Raw genomic sequence first — 20,604 nt, 5'->3', positions numbered from 1 at the left:
GAAAGGCCTGGTGGTTTATTCCTCCCCAGACGTCCTTCCGTGGCTCTTGTGGCCCCTCTGGCCTCCTGCTTCTTTTCTGAAAGGCAGCTCTTTCCCAAGCTGGGTATTTTTCCTGGTGGGTCCTCAGATCTAGTTCATTCTGACTTGTGGGAGTGTGCAGAGGGCCTGTCTGCAGCGACCAGCTCCAGCTCTGATAAGATTATCTGATGTTCCGATTTCAGCTGCAGTTTTAGTTCGTTATAAGGGGGGGCCCTCTGACCCACCTGGTGATGGGCAACAGGATGACAGCAACTCTTTAATATCTGTGTGTGTGTGTGTGTGTGTGTGTGTGTGTATCATAGTTCACACAGCAGAAACAAAATTGGAACACCCACTGTTCAACTTGTCTAATGATTTAACTCTTGTTGAAAAATAAAACAAACCCCAAAGGAAATAGCCTCTCTGTCCCCACAGAGTTAGATAGGAGCTCACTAGGTCTCCCCCATCACAGGATCTTGTCTGAATCATTCCCAGCATGTGCTTATCTAGCTTCAGCCTAAGCTTCTGCTGAGGAAGGAAACTCCACCCTTCCCAGGGCGAATCAGTGCAAAGTTTCACCACCATTTTGATCATCCTTCTCGAGGACCAACTTTCCCAGGGGGAAAGCCTGGAGCAGAACTAGAGGACAGTTCGTTTTCTCTGGAGCCCCTCTTTTCTTGTCTGCAAATTGGAGGACATCCTATGTGCACGTGTAGGTTATTGTGGAGCTCAAGGGAGATCATTCTTTCAATGTGTCGAAATTAGCTCACTGGTGTAAAGGGCAGACCCCCACCTTGTCTTTGGAGATCAGCCTGCCCAGCGGGATGGTTCCCTCACGTTCCACAATCCTCAGCACTGTCCACACTCCTGGCAGCAGCTCAGCAGCAGCAGGGCCACCCCTGACCCCTCCACCTGCCAGCTGCTGGCACAACGCACCCAGTCTTCTCCCCATCCCCACGTGCCCCAAGCCAACCTTGCTCCTCACTGCACTTGCTTAGTCCCCTCACATCAGCAGGGCCGTTAGCTGTCACCTGCAAGCCTTGGCCCCGTCCCATCCGGACACTGACAAGTGCCGAAGCTTCGTGTTTGTGTCCTGCAGACCACTGCCCCTGTCCCCAGCATCTCCTCCTTACCCCCCCACCCCGCGCCCCAACCAGTGACCAATTCCCCCATGGCAAATCTGTACCAGGTGACATTGGTCCCTGAGGTGTGCGTGGATTTCACAGCCCAGGAACCCTCAGGGACAGGGGCTTCTGTTCACTGCCCACCCCCCCCCCGCCCCTCCAGCCCGTCACCTTGTCATCGTCCCCGTGAGATGCTCTCAAGCCCCAAGGTGCTCCCTTGTACGGAGACCTAGGTAGCCCCACCCTCCCAATGCCCCCTCTTCCTTGGATGCAGGTGGGGGGCTGCAGGACAATCTTTGCTTAAACCTGTAAGCCCTGCTTCTCCAGCTAAGGCTGTGTTCCTCTCCTGCCTTTATGTAAAAACTTCTCAAACGGAGGTCTGTCTGCAGCCTCCTCTTGCCCATATCCACTCACTTCCACCACCTGTCTTCCTTCCTGAGCCCCCTGTGGAAATCGCCCTTTGAAGCCTCACTAAGGACTCTTTAATCATCAAAGCCCTCAGGCTTTGTCTCCATCCTATCCTTTCCTCTCTGAGCAGGTGCCACACACTGTGATCCTCCTCTAGGAGAAGCTTTGTCCTCCCTTGACTTTGATGTGACACTAGAAGATTAATTCTCCTAGGCTCCATCAGTTGCCCAGTTGCCCCTTCATCCCCTCCCTCCCCTCTCCCCCATCCTCTAGCGTGGCTTCCCTGTGGCTTTTGGCCTCCCTTCCTCACCTAGAGGCATGGGCAGGGCTAGGAGCTTTTGATTCTGCGATGCTGGGCGTAGGCTTGGCTGTGCCACTTATGAATTGGGTGAGCTTGTAGCTGTCACTTACCTGAGTTTTAATTTTCCCATGTGTAAAATGGAGATGATGATAATACTTACTCTGTAGGGTTGTATGAAGAGCCAATGGGATGCAGCAGTGCAGTGTTTTCTAAATGATAGTCATTTGCAGACCTGCTTCACAAGAGTCCACCTATACTACTATTGACTTGAAATTTGGTCTTTGCATTGACTTTAAATCAACTTATTGGAAAATAAATTTAGTCTTATCCTAAATAATCATATCCATGAAACCATGTGTAGGAAATGCTGGTTATATCTTCCCAGAACACGTTAAACATAAATGCGTAACTATTAAAATAGCAATAGAAGCATCCAGTGGTTCACTTCTCATTGTCCACAAGGCACCACGGGGTTACATGCACTGCAGTGCAAGTCTTTTTTTTTTTTTTTTAAGATTTATTTATTTTTATCCATTTATTTATTTTGGCTGTGCTAGGTCTTAGTTGTGGCACGCGGGATCTTTGTTGAGGCACACGGGATTTTTTTTTTTTGGCTGCATTGGGTCTTCGTTGTTATGTGCGGGCTTTCTCTAGTTGCGGTGAGCGGGGGCTACTCTTCGTTACGGTTCACGGGCTCTAGGGGCACGGGCTTCAGTAGTTGTGGCACGCTGGCTCAGTAGTTGTGGCTCTTGGGCTTTGTTGCTCTGCGGTATGTGGGATCTTCCCGGACCAGGGTTCGAACCCGTGTCCCCCTGCATGGGCAGGCAGATTCGTAACCACTGTGCCACCAGGGAAGTCCCACATGGGATCTTTTAGTTGCAGCATGCAGACTTCTTAGTTGTGGCATGTGGACTCTTAGTTGTGTCATGCGGGATCTAGTTCCCCGACCAGGGATTGAACCCAGGCCCCTTGCATTGGGAGTGTGGAGTCTTACCCACTGGACCACCAGGGAAGTCCCCTGCAGTGCAAATCTTATGTGAGTTACACCACAGTGCCCGGACCCCAGAAAGTGTGTGCACCAGGTTGAGCCTTTGTTACTCCTCTGTGGCCAACCTCGCCTTTGTGCCCAAGCTCCAGTTCTGTATCTCCAGCTGCTATCAAATATTTCTGCCTGTCAATGTAGTCTCCTCTAAAGATCAGCCTGTCCAGTTTCCCTCCACTGCCCCTCATTTCTGGGTGACCTCGGCTCCAGCCTTGGACATCATCTTTTACCTTCCAGGGACCCTCCTGCATCAGCCTTCACATCCCGACGCTCCTTCCTTCCAGAATCTCGCACATGTCCTTCCCTATTCATTCCCTCAGCTGCCTTGTGGTCCAGGCTTTCCTGGCCAGTGCCGGCAGGTGTATATCTCCCTGGAATTTTACATCCCTAATGACGTTCCGGCCTCAGAAGCCATCAGGGAATGTACCCTGTGTACAGGTCAAATTTAGACTTGGAAGCATAGCATTGAAAACACCCAGAAAGCAGAATGGAGCAGTAGTGCGTTAAGGTCGCTGAAGTCACACCACGTGGGTTCGCGACCTCACCCTCCCTCACCGACAGTGTGACATCCGCACGCTACTCAACGACTGAGCCTCAGTTACATCTTCTACAAAGGAGGTAATAGGGATCCTGTTAGGATTTAAAAAGATACGTTCTGTAAAACACTTACCATGGTGCCTGCTACATAGAGAGTGTTCAGTGAGTCGCAGTTATAATTATTCTATGATTAGTTATCTGTATGTCAGATCATTCATAGTCTGGCCCCCTGCTATCCCTTCCAATTAAACCTTTCACTTTTCCTTACTCAGAGTCGCATTTTCACAGGCTGCTTGTCTCTGCCCTCAAGCCTTTGTGTAGACGTCTCGTTAAGCCTTACTGACCTTTCTATTTTTCTAAGTTTATCAAAATCTTGCACATCCTTCTAACCCTGCCTCAGCTTTTGTTTTCTCCAAAAAGTAAGATATCTTCTCTGACCTCATTTATTGTGCCCTTCCTTCCTCTGGATCCGATTGCTCTTTTTCTTCATCACATTTATTTGGCACTTAACTTTATCTGCATTGCACTGTTGTTTTTTCTTGGTTTCCTATTTAACTTTGTATGTATCCGTATCTTGTTTCCCTAAGTTGCTCGTGAGTTTCTTGATGTAGAGGCCTATTTTGAGGCATATGAAACAGTGCTTAAGAGCTGCAGCTGTGGGGATGGACTTCCTGAGTTCATGCCGTGACATCACCACTCACTAACTGTGTGACCTTGAGTAAGCTACTTAATCTTCACGTGCCTCAGTTTCTCTACCTGTCAAAATGTGATAATAAAAGTACCTAGTTTTCATGAGTTTAGATGAGTGAATACTTAGTGCAGCCACTTACTGATTTAGTACAAGTGAAATTCTTAGAATAGGGCCTGGCATGTAGTACTTGATAAGTGTTGGTGGTGTTATTATTACCAGTCCTACTGCTTTCTCCTACAGTAGTGATCACACATAAATATGCTTAATACATATTGTTGAATGGGTGCCTATTTTCCCTCCAGCTCTCCTCAATTTTCTATTAGTCTACTTTTCTTACATGCATATTAGCAGGAATTCATTTAATTCCAAAGCAAAAAAAGAAATCCCATGGGTTTAAATAGCTTTGGCTATCTGGTTAAAGGAAACAGACCAACTAGTTGAGAGAGAGAAACAGTTTTGTTTTTTTTTTGGTACTAAATTTGAAGAGGAATTTTTTTATAAGATTATTTATGGGGCAGGATGCTGGTGGTTGGGGAGCACTCATTCTTCTAAAACCTACCTAGCATGTTGTGATCAGGAAAAAAAATTTTCCATTAAACCCAGGAACTGTATCAAATTATATCAGCAGCCCAGGAGGACTAGGTCAACAGGGAGGTGGATTACACAGAGAGCTTTGTGCCTGTCCCTTCATCCAGCGATTCCGCTGGGAAACCAAAGAGAAAGATTAGTGGTGCTTGCAAAAGGGCAAGTGCAACCCAGAAATTGTAATCTGAAATTACATCTTACATCATAGTTGTATTTTTGTCTTTAGGGAGCAGTGTTGTTGGTAATTTACTGTAATTACTATAACCAGATCATTAAACTATGTCTACAGAGAGCATGGAAAAAAACACCTGCCCTTTATGTGACAGTGTCTCAAAGAATATATTAGACTTTTAAATCAAATATTCTTATTATTTTTAGTACAGTGTTCCATACACGAGTCAGGTATTTTAGTTACAGACACACTTCGCCATTCCTTCAGAAAGTGAGAGTCTACCAAGACATAATGGTTGTTTTGTAGAGTTAGGAAGCATGATGATGAGGCGGAGCTGTTATACCAATTTTATTTAGATTTTCAGATGACTCTTTAACAAATGACATTAGAACATTAGTCATCTTGAGATCAAAAGAAAGTTTTGTCATAAGTTAAAAAACTGGTTTTAAGACAGGAAGTAGAAATCATCATGGGCATTTCTCTCAGTGGAGATTAGTTAGCAGACTATTATAAGGGCCTGGGATTTAATATGTTTTATAAATTATATGGTAAAGTGATTTCATAATGGAATATCCATTTTTTTAATGACTCTAAGTTGCAAATACAAAATCAATGGAAATAAATTTCAGCAAGACAGAAATGCCTACATGAACAGACAAGAGAATTATAGGTGATAGATAATGCAAAGGAATTGGTAAAAATAAACAAACAAAAACCAGACAGAATCAGATTGTTTGTAAGCTGGCTGATGTGATTTGGCAAAGGTCTGGGAGTCCCTATATCCTATTCCTAGTGAGAGATTTCAGCCTGTAAAGTTCTTGACACATCAGTAAAGGTGTTGGAAGATACTGTTCTACTTACACCAAACAGGTATCCAGTAGGTGGTCTAAATAGAAAAAAGGAGAATTAAGCAAAGTAAGTAAATTTGGGGATGATAAATCCATAATAAGTTATAAACGGAAACAAGGCATACTTTAGGAGAAACTTTATAAACCTTAGACGGGGAAAAACAAAGTTTCTGGGCAGATGTGGAATGCCTCTCCTTCTACTACAAACACATAGAAATGTTGTATTAAAAATATTATATATATATGTATTTAAATTAAATTCATATTTCAGCAAAAAAGTAAGAAGAATTTTCAGGTGCCAGAAATATATAAGAAATCAATAGGCAAAGCTGTGTGTGGGAAGTCACAGGGATGGTAGGGGCTAGGGCTCTAACATGCCTGGGGACAGGAATCAAGATTACATAACCGAATCATGACATGGGTCTGGAACTAGGCTCGCCAGGTTAAGCTGGGGGCTGGCAAACTGTTGCAGCACTGGTGAACCAGGCAGGAAAACTACCTGCAAGTTGTTATAGGAAGTAGTTGCCCACATCATGTCATTAGTGGAAATAGTCACCCTCCAGAAATAAGCTTAAAGACATCATCTTTCTTTTGTATGGGTCCAAATGTGCACTGCTTTCTCCATGTGGAAACCCTGAACTGAGAAAATAACTCAGAAACTAGTCCAGAATCATTGAACTCTTTAGGGCTCTGGCAGAGGCAACTGTGAAAGCAATCCTATTAGATTTGTTTTTGTTTTCATTTTTGCCTTTTTTTTTTTTCAACAAAACATCATGGACCTCTTATGAAGACAAGCTTATGAGCAAAAACTGCAAAGCACTTAAGTATACACACCACCTTGAAGTCAACCAATAGGAGCAACAAAATAAACTGAAAAACCAAATAAAATAGACAGATCTTAAAGGGACTTTAAGAATGTCTAAACTATTGAAAGATAAAAAAGAATTCCTCAAGAGAGGAAAAAAAATTAAAAAGGAGACTATGAAATAGAACCAAATAGAAATGCTAGAAAAGAAAAAAAGATTCATTGAAATGGAAAACAAAAAGAAAAAAGAAAAACACCTCAACAAAGTAGGCAGTAACTAAACATAGCTAAAGAGAGATTTAGTGAATTGGAAGATAGATCTAGGGACTCATCTGGAATGCAATATAGAAAGTTAATAGGGTATGAAGTATGAAAAAGAACATAAGTCACAAAAAGGATAGAAGGAGAGGCTTTGGTGTAATTGGATCCTCAAAGGAGAGAATAGAGGGTTCATTGAAGATCAGTATGTGGTCTCATAAAACATTCTTTGGTATCTTTGTCAGAGATTTAAGACTGTATTAGATAAGCCTTGGGAAATTTCTCTATTATTTATTTTATGTTTTAATTTTGACTGGTAGCATCCATACTAATTTTATACATTATATACATTAGTGTATTGAACTATGGCCAGACAAGACAAGCCTAGAATGCCTGACACAGTCTTCCTCCATGAAGTTTTGCTGTGTTTACTGTTCTCTGTTACAGCTGCTGATGTAGAGAAAAAAAAGCGAGTAGCCAAGTGAGGTGCTAATAGGAACAGTGCTTCTGGGGGAACCAGCCAGATGACCAGTTTCTAAGGGTAGTAGTACTCTGGAAACTACTCTGGCCAGTTGCCTGCTGCCTGTGCTGCCACATTTCTGAGACTGTGAAGCTAGAGGCTCAGCCTCCATGTGCTCTGGGCAAAGGCAGAAAGGAAGCATGAGGGCCAGCCTGTACGTGTACCATTTTACCTTCTCCTTTCCACTCTCTTTCCATTCTGGGGACTGCAACCCCAGGGGCTCAGACATCAGCTTCTCTCCCTGCAACCTTAAGGAACTTCATTTATTCTGTGACACGGAGAGAAAAGGAGACTTCAGTGTTTTTTTTTACTCTCTGGTGGAGAAAACTGGTACAGCAGTGTCCTTTAAGATGGGGGAAAATATGGTTTAGTAATAAAGAACATGTGCCTTAAGAATAAAAAGACTGACCTCAGTTCAGATCCTGTCCTGCTTATTATTGGATATCTTTGGCAAAGTTACTTCACCTTTCCGTGTTTTAGTTTCCCCGTTTGTAAAATCAGATAAAAAATACCTTCTGTAGGATGTTATATTGAAAGCATTTACTTGGCAGTTAAAAAAAAATTAGTTCTTGACCTCCTGTTATATCACTATGTAGGTACAGAATTCAGGCATTCTGTCTTGATTTCAAACACTACAGTCTACCTTATCGTCAAACCATAGGGCCAAATTTGGGGTTCATAAGAATACAGTGACCATGGAAATGGGGTTCTGAAGAAAGCAAGGGGAAGGGGAGGGAAGATGTGCTCTCTTCTGCCTGCACATCCAGAGCATATTGTTTAGTTTCTGCTTTGCCTAAGGAGGCCCAGGGCAGGGAGGTACACAGGGCCCATTGTGGAATTGGGCCCTGGCCTTCCAACCCCTTCAGTTCATACTGGCCCATTTCCCATGTACCTGTGAACTGTGGGCAGAAAAGGCTTAAACACGGCAGCCCCTTTAACTCAAGTGGCATGAGAAGATGCAGAAGCAACCAGCTCAGTCTCCTCTGACCTTGGCAGCTGGGAGACCATGCTCTGAAGTTTGGGAGTAAATCAACCCACAGTCCTGGTTTCTGCCTAAGAGCAGGATATTGTGTTGTCTCTTACACACACACACACACACACACACACACACACACACACACACAAGTCTCTCTCTCTTTCTTTTTGTCTTCCCCCTGTCTTTTTCCCCTCCCCTTTTCTCTTCCTGCCTGGCTCTCTTTTGTTCCTTCCCCTTGCTCATCCAAGAATCTCTTTTCTCGTGTTCCAGCCTGCCTTCTGTCCTTGTAGGCATTATTTAATCCCTGGGTGGCTCTCGGGCAGAAGACGAACCACTGTGTTGACCTGTGCTCTGTCACACAGCTACCAATTAAAAAACCAGCTCCAGACTTCCGCTGGATGGGATAAAGCAGCTACACCAGGCTAAATGCAGACACAGTTCCCTGGTAACCATGGAGAAACATGCATCCTAAAATTCCTGACCTTCCATCCAAGACTCCACAATCTTGGCTCTGCCATATCTTATCTCACGATTCAGGAATGAAGTTGATATTTCCATGGGGTGTATCTTTCAGCTATAGAAGAGCAGCGGCAGCAGCTCTACAAAATGAATGTGCTTCTTATTTCTGTCCTGTGAGGATGTGGTAGGAGTGGAGAACATCCAGGAGCATTTCTAATTCTAAGACTGGGGGAAGGGACAGAACAACCTTGAAGGGTGAGGCTATGGCTTACTTCATCATTAGACTTCAGTGAATATTCCTGCTTTCATACGAACTTGCTCATCTGTTGCCCTGCTAACCCTACACATACATGCATGAGCATGCCTACATTTGCCATTGCAGAGCTGGAGAAATGCAGAGTTGGTTGCCCTCTTGACAGGAGGTGCAACAATCACATGACCTTGACTCCCTTGGGTTTAGAGACAGGTTTAGCGAGTCTAAACCTAGGGAATCAATTAGTAAGAATTTACTTATTTTAATTAGTTTCTTTTTTGTTTTTTCCTTTTGAAAATAACATATAAATAATTTGTGGGTTGATGTGGGTAGGAGAGGTACAGGGAGAGAAACAAGAAAATAGAGGAAAAAAAAAGTATCACTTGCACCCTCGGGAGTCAAACAACCATTGTGGACATTTTCATGTGTTTCCTTCCAAAGTTTTTTCATGCCTATTTTTAGAATTTAAAAAATTGTTATCATTTAATTTTATAATCTGCCTTTTCCTTTCAACATTATAACACATATTTCCCCATTATTACAAGTGCTTTTTAATGGCTTTGAGATATTTAATGGATATAACACCATTTATTTAACTGTTCCCAGTTTTTGAAAATGTAGGTTGATTCAACTTCCTGCTATTATAAATACTGCAGTGATGACCATCTCAGATTAACAAGAGTGCCTTGAGATTCTAGTATGTGTCAGTCCTTGACTGGGTCCTATATACAGGGTCCTTGGTGTCAAGGAATTTACAGTCTAGTTTGGGAGCAAAAAATAGAGTTCTGGGTTAATCCTGAGCTCCTTCCTTTCATCTTTTCAGATTGGCAAAGTGAAAGTATGTATTATACTGCTGAATTTAAAAAGAAAAGAAAAAAACCAGAACCAAGAGGGATGTATATATTGATCATTATTGATATATAACACATAGCTAGATTGGCCTGGACAGAAAATGAGTTGTTAATGATAGCAAATATTATGAGGAGATGAAATTCGAAGAGAAGTTGGTCAAATTTTAGCTTGGCCTGGGAAGTATCTAATAACTGACAATAATCTATACATTTTCCCCTGTTTGGTTTATTTATTTATTTTTAAAATTTATTTATTTTTTAATTTATTTATTTTTGACTGCGTTGGGTCTTTGTTGCTGTGCACAGGCTTCCTCTAGTTGCGGCGAGCGGGGGCTACTCTTCATTGTGGTGCGTGGGCTTCTCATTGCGGTGGCTTCTCTTGTTGCGGAGCACAGGCTCTAGGTGTGCAGGCTCAGTAGCTGTGTTTCGCGGGCTCTAGAGCGCAGGCTCAGTAGTTGTGGCGCACGAGCTTAGTTGCTCCGTGGCATGTGGGATCTTCCCAGACCAAGGCTCGAACCCGTGTCCCCTGCATTGGTAGGCGGATTCTTAACGACTGCGCCACCAGGGAAGCCCACGCCCCCCTGCATTTGATTTAAATGCTCTGATAAGAGTTGAATGTTTTTCGTATATCCCAAAGTATGTAAATTTCATTTAGGAATATGTTCTTTAAATTGCAGCTAACATTGGTGGCTGATTATCTGAATTAGTTACGATTTTTATGAGCCTGCTGAGATTTACTTTTCCCCTTGTTTTCATTTTTAAAATCGATTTGAATCTCATGGAAAAATATTCCCAAAAAGGGCTATGAAATTTATAAAACCACAGCGGACGAAAACCAATGTCCTGATGGTATATTTGTGAGTGTGTGATAGGGTATTACTGCAGGGCAGGAGTGGAGTGTACACAGAGAGTGAAATAGGAAACAGCCTATTTGAAAGATGCTTTCAGACACCAGGATTGTGGGATTACAATGAAGTGTGTGTACACTTCCAAACCTAAGCCTTGGAAGTGTTGGTGTAATAAGGACTTTGCTCGAGTCTTGGCAGAATGATCCAAGGACACCCTGTCTGCTGTGAACGGGGACGCATCTCAACCTTGCTTTCTTCTTTCAGATTGATGACCCCAACAGCAGCCTTGAGGAGGTGATGGATGAGGCTGATGCCATCAGCTCTGTGAACAATCTGGGAAGCAAGCAAGCTTTGCATGCAGATTACCTGGGTTCTGATTACCAGACAGGACAGCTGTACCCGTTCTCCCTCAGCAGTGACCCCGACACGGCCACCTTCACTCTCACAAATGCAGCTCCAATGACCCCATCCTTCCTGAAACGGTGGTACGTGAATCTCAACAGCCTAATGGACCGGGCCCTGACCCCACAGTGTGGCGATGGGGAAGAGCTCTACATCATCACAGGTGCTGTGCCCTCAGACCTCAAGGTCAAAGACAAAGTGACCATCCCGGAGTTTGTTTGGCTGGCAGCCTGTTGTGCTGTCCCTGGAGGAGGCTGGGCCATGGGCTTTGTCAAGCACACCCGGGACCGGGAGGTCATAGAAGATGTGATGGTGAAAGAACTTGAGAAACTGCTTCCATTCAAGCCTCAGCTGTTCCAGAACAACTGTGGGGAAAGTGAACAAGACACAGAGAAGATGAAAAAAATCCTGGAAATGGTCAACCAAGTCCAGGATGAGGAGCGGAGGGTAGACTCTGAAGGGGACTCTGGGACCCTCTCCAGCACAAGGAGTACCAGGTCCACTCTGCTGCCTCCAGAGGCATCTGGGGAAAAGAGTAGCCTTTTGGGAAAACTCTTGGGCTTCACTGCTACCCCATTCATCAAGCTTTGCCAATTAATTTATTTCCTGGCAGTCAGAATCCTGAAGTACCTTGTGTATTTCCTGTGGTATGTCACCAAACAGGTGACTCATGGTCTAGAAAGTTGTCTTTACCGCCTGGGGTCAACCACCGTCTCCTACTTCTTGGCCATCGGGGAGGAGTTGGCCAGCATTCCCTGGAAGGTACTCAAAGTCACGGTCAGGATCACCAGGGCCATTCTCCGGATCCTTTGTTGCCTGCTGAAGGTTGTTTGCCGTATCGTGGGCATCCCTGTCCGAGTCCTTGTGGATGTGGCCACTTTTCCTGTGTACACCATAGGCGCAGTTCCAATTGTGTGCAGGGACATTGCAACGGGCCTTGGTGGCATCATCTCTCTGTTCTTTGACACTGCTTTTGGCACCATGGGTGGCCTATTTAAGGTCATTTTTAATGTCGGCAAGCAGATTGGCTACAAGATTACTTTCGACAATCCTGGGGAGTTATAGAAAAAAAACTGAGTGCCCAGTCACAATGAATTTGATTTTTTTCTTTTCTTTTTTTTTAAATAGAGAAAGCTGGAATATTTTGCCTATATAATGGGTTTCTGTTCACTGTCAGTTATCGTAATATTTTGGCCTTTGGTGGGGGGGTGTCTGCCTGTTTTTGCAAAGGAAGATGATACAATTTTGACTTCACCCAAGAGGAAGTGTTCAAGGTGAGATTATGTGTAGGTCGCCTGCTGTGATGTGGGTGAACTTCCAAGCCATCACCTTCAGTTATTCACTCTGATACAGGTGACCATGTGAGAGACTCAGGTGTTCATTTGTGATAATTAAAAATTACAGGAAAGGAGGACAACTTTAAACCAAAGGCTTTCCAAGAAAAGTAGAAAGGAGTCTTGTTCCTCCTATTACTCTCTGAGACTTAAGGCAAAACTGATATAAATACTCCTGGCCAATTTGTTATCATTTTGCTTCTTTTTCTCCCCAACTCAGCTGACTTGGTGAGGTAAAGACATGCTTCCCTGTTGAAATAACTTTCTTAGGACATAGAATCCGCTATATCCCTTAGCTTTCCATGGCTCCCAAGGACCTGTAAGGTTGTTTTGTATTTTTTCTTCAAAGTTGAATTTTGCTGCATTTTTTTCTTTTAGGTAATGATAAGCATTTTATGGCAAATGTGGAATAACAAATTCTGAATGCAAGGACTAAGATTGTTTGCCCCTTGAATGCTATAGTACAGTCCTCCCAGGTAAAAAAAAAAGGGAGTGCACAGGTCAGACCCCTGCTCTGAGTAGGTGCTGTAGGTCCAAGGATATCCTTAGCCAAGCTTGGATTAACTTGACATATATTAAATCTCTGGCTGAGAAGACAGAGCTCAAAGACCTACATGTTAAGCTAATATGAAAATTCATATTCTGCAACATACTAGATCATTCTTTCTTACACTTCAAACAAGTACCCAATACCAAAAGTAGAAAGTAGTATAACACTCTGACTTCTGTCCTTAAATGATTGCTTTGGTATAAAGGTATAAAAAAGAGCCCCCAAATAAAAACTCTTCTGGCCATCTCGGAAAAAAAAATCCATATACATATATATAACTTTACATATGGATAACCTTGATTCAGAATCATTATCTCAGGAAATTATTTTTTAGTGTGTTTGAGGCTAGAAAACATAACTCTCCCATTAATTCAAGTTCTATGTGAGAGCTAATCCCCAATTTTTTGATCAAGCACTTGTCATTTTTTTTTTCTTTTTTTTTTTTTTCTTTTTCTCTTTTTATTTTAAAACAACTTTATCAAGGTATAATTGGCATACAATAAAGTACATATATTTAAGTATAATTGGCATACAATAAAGTACATATATTTAAGTGTATAGTTTTGACATATGTATACATCTGAAGCACTTGTCATTTTAAATCTTGCTCTGAAAATGATTAACAGGAGGAAGCTGCAGCTCCCAGACTTTGCTCTGCCTTCCACAGCTGAGATGGAATCACCTGGATTTTTCTGAGTTTTCTAAAGAATTGTTGTGGGGTATAATAGAAAAGGACCAAGGGTAAACTACTGATTTTGGGATTGCAGGCCACCATGCATCTGAAAGTTTGATGCAGAAACTTGGGGTCCAGAAAGGCAACAAGGAGAGAAGGGTGGGTCAACCATTTGCATCAAGTTGGTGGACAAGAAATGTGAGTGTAATGAGAGTTACATTTTGTAGAAAAATAATTGAATTGGACCCAGAGTGGAAGAGCAGCCAGCAAGCTGCCATCCTGATCAATTTGTGACGCAAGGTAGGGTAGTATGACACCAGACTGCGAACGTGTCATGGGGAGCTATGCACCAGATTACCTAAGACTCTTAAGCAGTATTTTACCAACACTTCTGTTAGTGAGCATAAAAATCTGTAGTCGGGCTTTCCTTCGTTTTAGCAGCATGAAAGTACATGGAGGAGAAAGGGTTTGCCTTGGTACTGATGGGTCAAGAATCCTGCTGGATGAAAGAAAGGGAATTTCAGAAGGGACCAGCGAGATGGTCTGACCAAAGCCTTATTTGATGAGGAAGCTGAGGCCTGATGCTAGCTGATGGCATGTCAGGAGCCAAGGTCTTCTGCATATGTCCCGTCACACCTGGGATGTCAGATCTGTGGTCCAGCTGCCTCCCTGGACCAGGGCAGAGTTTTCTCCCTCATCCATCAAACAGACTAGGCTCTGAAGAATCAGATGGGTTTGGCCTATATGATGAAACAGCTAGCCATCCGTGCATAAGATCATGCTTACTGCCTCCCATGGACTCGATATCCCCTCAGAGTACTTACTTGCATACTGAAAGACCCAAAGAGGGCATCCATGGTAGCTTGAGTCCCTTGGCACCGTGGAAGGAGCAAGGTATTTGAACTGCTGCTTGAGAACCATTTGAAAATGTCTTCCTTTTCAGTTCCAGTTGTTTAGCGTCTTATTTATTTATTATGGTGTGGCCTTTTTTGAAATCTGGAAAGGAAAAAATATCCCTAAGTTTAGGTGGCTGAGACCCTTTGCTCTGGACCACTGGTATTGGCTGTGCCTCTGGTTCACTGGCTCCAGCAGGTGGCTGGACTGCTGGCCTGTTCCCGATGATCTACTTTGGGCTTTTGGGTGGGAGTTTGGGTTGATGAGCCCCATCTCTGGCTTGAAGATTTCTCTGTGTCTCCATTATAGTCTCAGGCCTCTTGGGACATCAGCCAACTCTTCATCACTATGGAGCTGATTTTCTAGTCTGGATCAGACATGTCTTTGGACACTTTTCTTTTCCATTGTGCCTTTTGAGTGTTTGCTTCTCAGCGTCAGCACTTGCCCCTAAATGCAGACGACGGTGTCAGGAGAAGGAACTAGAGCGAAACACTGGTCATTCATTCAGTCATTCATCCATCAAACGTGTATTTGAACAGCAGAGTTGCAGAGGTTGACGATATATGGACCCCATGTTTGAGGAGTTCAAACATCTAGTGGTGAGGACATGGTGCAGTTAGTTGATCCATGTACCACATCATGGTAAGCCTGCAATGGTACTAGCAGCATGAGCCCTGGAGCACAGCAGGAAAAACCACGAAACCATGGACATTGGGGAATCCTTTACAGAGGGTGTGACAAAAGTCAATTTGACATTTTAAAGCTATGTACAATGCTGTGCACCTTGCAATGCTCAATAAAGTAATTGTTGACAATGCATCAACCATTCTGGAAAATATCTAAAGGGGGAGAATCCTGATGGTTGTAATGAGGTTTGGGGGGTTATCTGTGATTTTAATTTTTTTCCCATTTTCTTCTTGATCGACATTAACTCAAGCTGCTTCCACTCCCATCTGGATTTTTTATTTTTTTTTTAAATTTTGAATCATAGGTGAGAAAACAGAGAAGGTTAGATCAGTGAAACAGGCCCTGGAACTTCTTTTCCATGTTGTTTCTCTGAAAAGCTATTTGGGACATGAAATATTTGAAGCACCCGGGGCTTATTGCTTCACTGACTCTGAATCACATAGCAAGTTATAGAAACACTCTGATTTGTTTATTCATTAGGAACCCCCCCCCCCCAGTGTGAGAAATGACAAGCAGTCTCTGGAGGGAGATGGTCCTCTCTGTGGCCTTTATTAGGGCACCCAACCCTGGGGTGGAGGTGGCAGGAATTCTTGGCTGCCTTCCCAGTGTGGGCAGGGTCTTATGTGTGATTCTGTGTCTTGTTCAGCATTTCTCCTAAACTCATCACACAGTACAAGCTTTTCACAATGTTACACTATGAGCCATATAGTGTGGACTCCTTGACCTTTATAAATGGGTTCTCAGACAGAATTCTCATTGTCTCTTTCTGTTGTTATTTACTCCCAGATTATGGCTTGATTTCTAATAATTACACTCGAAACCTATTGCTTTTAAGCTTAAATTTCACTCATGACCAGTTGTCCTCATTGATTGTGTGCAGTGAGTAGGAGTTCACAGAGAGATGCTCTCAGGAGGGGATCAAGGTCACTCCTGGAGGCCGTGTTGCCTAATGGTTAAGAGCGCAGGCTCTGGAGTCCAAATGACTTAGGCTTGAATCCTGGCTTCACTGCTTAACAACCATGTGATATTGGGCAAGTTACCACCCAAAGCTTTAGCTTCCTCGTCTATGCAATGGGGCTAATTATTAGTACCTACCTCAGAGAGTTGTTATGAAAATTCAATGAGTTAATGAAGATAAAACATTTATCCCCATGCCTGTCACATAGTGAGTGCCCAGTAAATGTTAATTATTGTCGATATAGCTATTGGTCATAATATCCATACATCTTGGATGAAATGATGAAGTTGCCTTAGACCTCAGAATGATTCTAGATCAGAGCTGGAAGGGTTAAAGTACGGTCTGGGAGTTGAGGTTATGAATGAAAATGAAGGAATCCAGAGCCTCATCAGTGGTGTCAAGATACCTGAAGAGACAGGCGACGGCTGGACCTAGAGTCTAGAGAAAGGAGATTCTGAGAGCAGGAACTCTGCATGTTTTTTAGCACCTATTCAGGAAGGGAGGCATGAGCGTTTCTGGTCTGTCTCTGGAGTAGAGAAGCATTTCCCCTCCAGACCTTTCCTTGCTAAGTCCATAGTTTTATAACAGATTCAGCTTCCCAAGAACCCTATTACTTGGAAGAGAGTTAACTAGACAGAGAGCATGTACACATTAGCGGCTGAAAAGGATGATGACCCTCCCTGTAAATAGTCAATACTATTTATTCTTCAGCCTCTTATGAGTTGAGACATTGTGAATTAGTGCCCGAAGACTAACTGATCCTCAGTATTGATTAGATAGAATTTCTGGGCCCTCATAGTTAATCCTTAGACCTTGCACTAGAATGACCACCCTCCTTCCTCCACCAACTTGCTCTCACCAGGTACAGCCTCCAAGAGGCCCTGCCCGTCAGCCTCAGTGCCATCCTTGGGTGATTTCATCCCACCCAAAGCAGATGCTGACAACACATTTGTACTTTGGAGGCTTGAGTAGGATATAAAACTGCATGCTCTCTCTGAAGATGGCATACCTTTCAAAAATGAGATTATTTTTCCAAAGAAGAATCCATACTAATCAAATGAACCAAAAGATAATTTTGGTAAATAATTAAGAAATTATAAGAGGTCTACTTATTCTCTGTGTCCTAACATGGCCCACTTAATGGATCACTCTGGTTCAAACATTAAAATTAGAAGGGTCATGTTGGCAGATGCCCAGAGCTTGTGGACTTAGCTCCTGAACCACCCTTTTCATTGGCAAGTTCCACCCCTCTTCTTGACCACTTTGCCAGGTATCTTTTCATCCCTCTGCCTCCTGCTGTAACTGATGCACGTATTAGGTACCTTGCGAGTTTCTAAGATTTGACCCTTCAGGACCAGTCTTGATTCATTTTATCTTGACCTAGTTACATCCCCAGAGAGATCACTTTTCCAACCAGAGCGCCTTCCGATGGACAGTTCCTCAGGCAGCCCTAGCCAGGAGGGGTCCTGCCTCATGGGCACTTACACAACCTGAAGGCTCCTGGGCAGTGGGAGAGGTTCATGAGGGTAACAAAAGGACTTTGGCTCATGCAACAACCCAGAGCTAAACTTATATGAGTCTACCTGGCCTGACACCCTTCTCCAGGGAAGACCTGTGAACCTGAGCCAGAGGGCTGGTGTACACTTGTTTACTCTGTAAGCAAGAGGAGGAGAATGTGTGATGTATAGTGGAACCTTGTACAGGATAAATAATAGCTTTGAAAAATAGGAAAAAGTATAGAAAAAGTATAGAAAAATGTAATTCATGCTTAATGAAAAGGGCTTTGAGAGTAAAATAATTTGTTGGCGGTTGGGATAAGGTGATACCTAGAGATGTTTCAGACCAGCTCTCATTAAGATTCTCATATATGTCTATAAGTCCTTCCTAAATACAAGTTTGGACACTCCTTGCCCATCTAAACAAGTTTATTGGTTTTCTTTTCATCTGAAGGTGGCAGACTCACCTACATAGAACCCTAGAGTTTGCAGCAGTACTTTCATCTGCAGGGATTCGTCTGATCTTCCCAAACATTGCATACACTGGAGTATTGACAGGTGTACCCACAGTCGTCTAGACTTTGACAGCAGGAGTCTAGAGTTCCTTAGGGAGTATTTCTTTCTCTTTTGGATAGGAAAGGGCACACTTGCTAAGATGGAACAATATTCAGTTAAAAAAAAAAAGTTTCTTAAGTTTATTTATTTACTTACTTTTTACTTTGTGGGTGCAGAGAGAAGTTCCATCCAGTACTGTGTGTATCAGTGCTACTCTGATTTGGAACGTCACTATCTAGAACCATCCTGAAGACTCTGTGTTATAGGAGAGGCCATGTCCTAACAAGAGCTTCCAGGATTTCAGGCATCTTTGGAAGAAAAAAAAGGAGCTCAAGATCAAATTTGCCCTGAATTCTGCACTTCAGTGCTTCTACAAAGAGTTACGGTATAGGGCTTGGGGTTGGTTTTGTTTGTTGTTTGTTTGTAAGCCTGCACTCTGGATTCTGTAGACCCGGGTTCAACTTTTAGTTCTCCTATGACACTTTTGGGAAAGTCTCCAAACTTCTGTGAAATTTAATGGCTTATCTATAAAATGTGGTTAATAATAATATCAACCTCAAAAGGTTTATGTAAGAACCAAATGAGGGGAATTCCCTTGTGGTCCAGGGGTTAGGACTCGGCGCTTTCACTGCCGAGGGCTGGGATTTAAGCCCTGGTCCGGGAACTAAGATCTTTGCAAGCCGTGAGGCGAGGCCAAAAAAAAAAAAGAAAGAATCAAAAGAATCAAATGGGATAATATGCTTTGTAAACTATAAAGTATCACAGAAATATAAAGATTTATTATTATAGAAGGCTCCAGGTTTGGTTCTTTTTTCTGAAAAATCAGTGCATAGTTCTTTTTTAAAAAAGGTGAGTAGACACAAAAGAAAATTAAAGCAGTTATCCAGAAAGTGTACATGACTTAGCCAAAAATTGGGTTTGACGGTAAGCATTGTACACTATGCCCTGAAAAGGCTCTGAACTTCAGGTCCTCAGAATTCTGCCTCTTGTCTATCCTTAAGTCCTATGTTCTTCTTTTTTTTTAATTTACTTATGTTATTTATTTATTTTTGGCTGCATTGGGTCTTCTTTGCTGTGCACGGGCTTTCTCTAGTTGCCGTGAGCGGGGGCTACTCTTCATTGCGGTGCGCGGGCTTCTCAGTGCGGTGGCTTCTCTTGTGGCAGAGCATGCGCAAGCTTCAGTAGTTGTGGCACGTGGCTCAGTAGTTGTGGCTCTCAGGCTCTAGAGCACAGGCTAAGTAGTTGTGGCCCAGGGGCTTAGTTGCTCCACGGCATGTGGGATCTTCCCAGACCAGGGCTTGAACCCGTGTCCCCTGCATTGGCAGGCGGATTCTTAACCACTGCACCACCAGGGAAGCCCAAGTCCCATGTTCTTAAAGTCAGTGAAATCCGTCTTCAGTAGACTGCTCTGCACTCACCTCATGCCTGTTTGCTTTCCTTCCATATGAATCAGCCGAGTCCCTCACATATTAGGCATTAAAAAGAAGACACCATATGAGTAATAAATAATAAGTAATATATAATAAGCGTTGAACAAGAAATGGGTGCCAAGGGAGTCTCTGAGAACCGGCGGAAACACCCAGACCTCCCCTGGCAGCCTGCCAACCGGAGGCCAGCCTGGGCCTGCCACTGTCACTGTCCCCAAGACACCAGACAGCAGCTCCTGGGATTATGATTCTGGAGGTTGTCTCAAGTCTCTGATTCGCCAAGCTATTTGTTAATGAGGCATATCCAGGTGTATCCTGTTCATGGCATTTAGAAGGAAACTTCCAGGGAAGTGAAAGTTCCAGGAGTGAGGAATCAGCAGGCTGGTCAAAGGGTAGGGTGCTCCTGGGACCCAGGAGATCTGAGTTTACTTCCTGTGAGTCACGGCGCCTTTTCTGGATGCCATCACAGGACCGTCTTTAGGATCTTGCCAAATTGCAAGTAATAAATCTTTGCTTTTCAACAAGTACTTTCACGTCAATGAGTCACAGAGATTAAGTTTTAACAATTTCTCTCTCCTATTTGAGGGTTCCCCAAAAGTCGGAGAAATCTCCTGGGACAATATTGGGATGACAGCAGAATATCATCAACATCGTCATCATTATCACCGTCATCATTATTATGATTGTCATCAGTTCTTCCCCGACTTGCAAAATTGATGAGCGGGGTTACCCTTAGGTGGCAGCCAACCTGAGAGCATTTAAGAAATGTCATAACACTCATGCTCTCAAATAACCACCCTGCTCCCTCCCCCAGCAGCCTGCAGTATTGCCAGAAATCTCCCCCCTTGTCTCCCTTCCCTTAGGCTGTCTCTTTCCTATGAAAATACAAAGAGCAGCCTATTGTGTTAATACTAGCAACTTAGAATAAATGA

General features: G+C 43.3%; 1 protein-coding gene across 1 annotated transcript in view; it reads left to right on the top strand.

Moving 5' to 3' along the window:
* Positions 1–15,368, top strand: part of ENDOD1 (endonuclease domain containing 1) — a 28,969-nt gene extending 13,601 nt beyond the window's left edge. Inside the window, exon 2 of the mRNA XM_059930563.1 lies at positions 10,961–15,368. Within this exon, the coding sequence (XP_059786546.1) occupies positions 10,961–12,163 (1,203 nt within the window). The 3' untranslated portion in view covers positions 12,164–15,368. The remainder of the gene's footprint in view (positions 1–10,960) is intronic.
* The last annotated feature ends 5,236 nt before the right edge of the window (positions 15,369–20,604 follow it).

Source organism: Balaenoptera ricei, chromosome 8 (genome assembly GCF_028023285.1).
Source record: "Balaenoptera ricei isolate mBalRic1 chromosome 8, mBalRic1.hap2, whole genome shotgun sequence".
Taxonomy (NCBI): Eukaryota; Metazoa; Chordata; class Mammalia; order Artiodactyla; family Balaenopteridae; genus Balaenoptera; species Balaenoptera ricei.
This window is presented reverse-complemented; position numbering and strand designations above follow the sequence as displayed.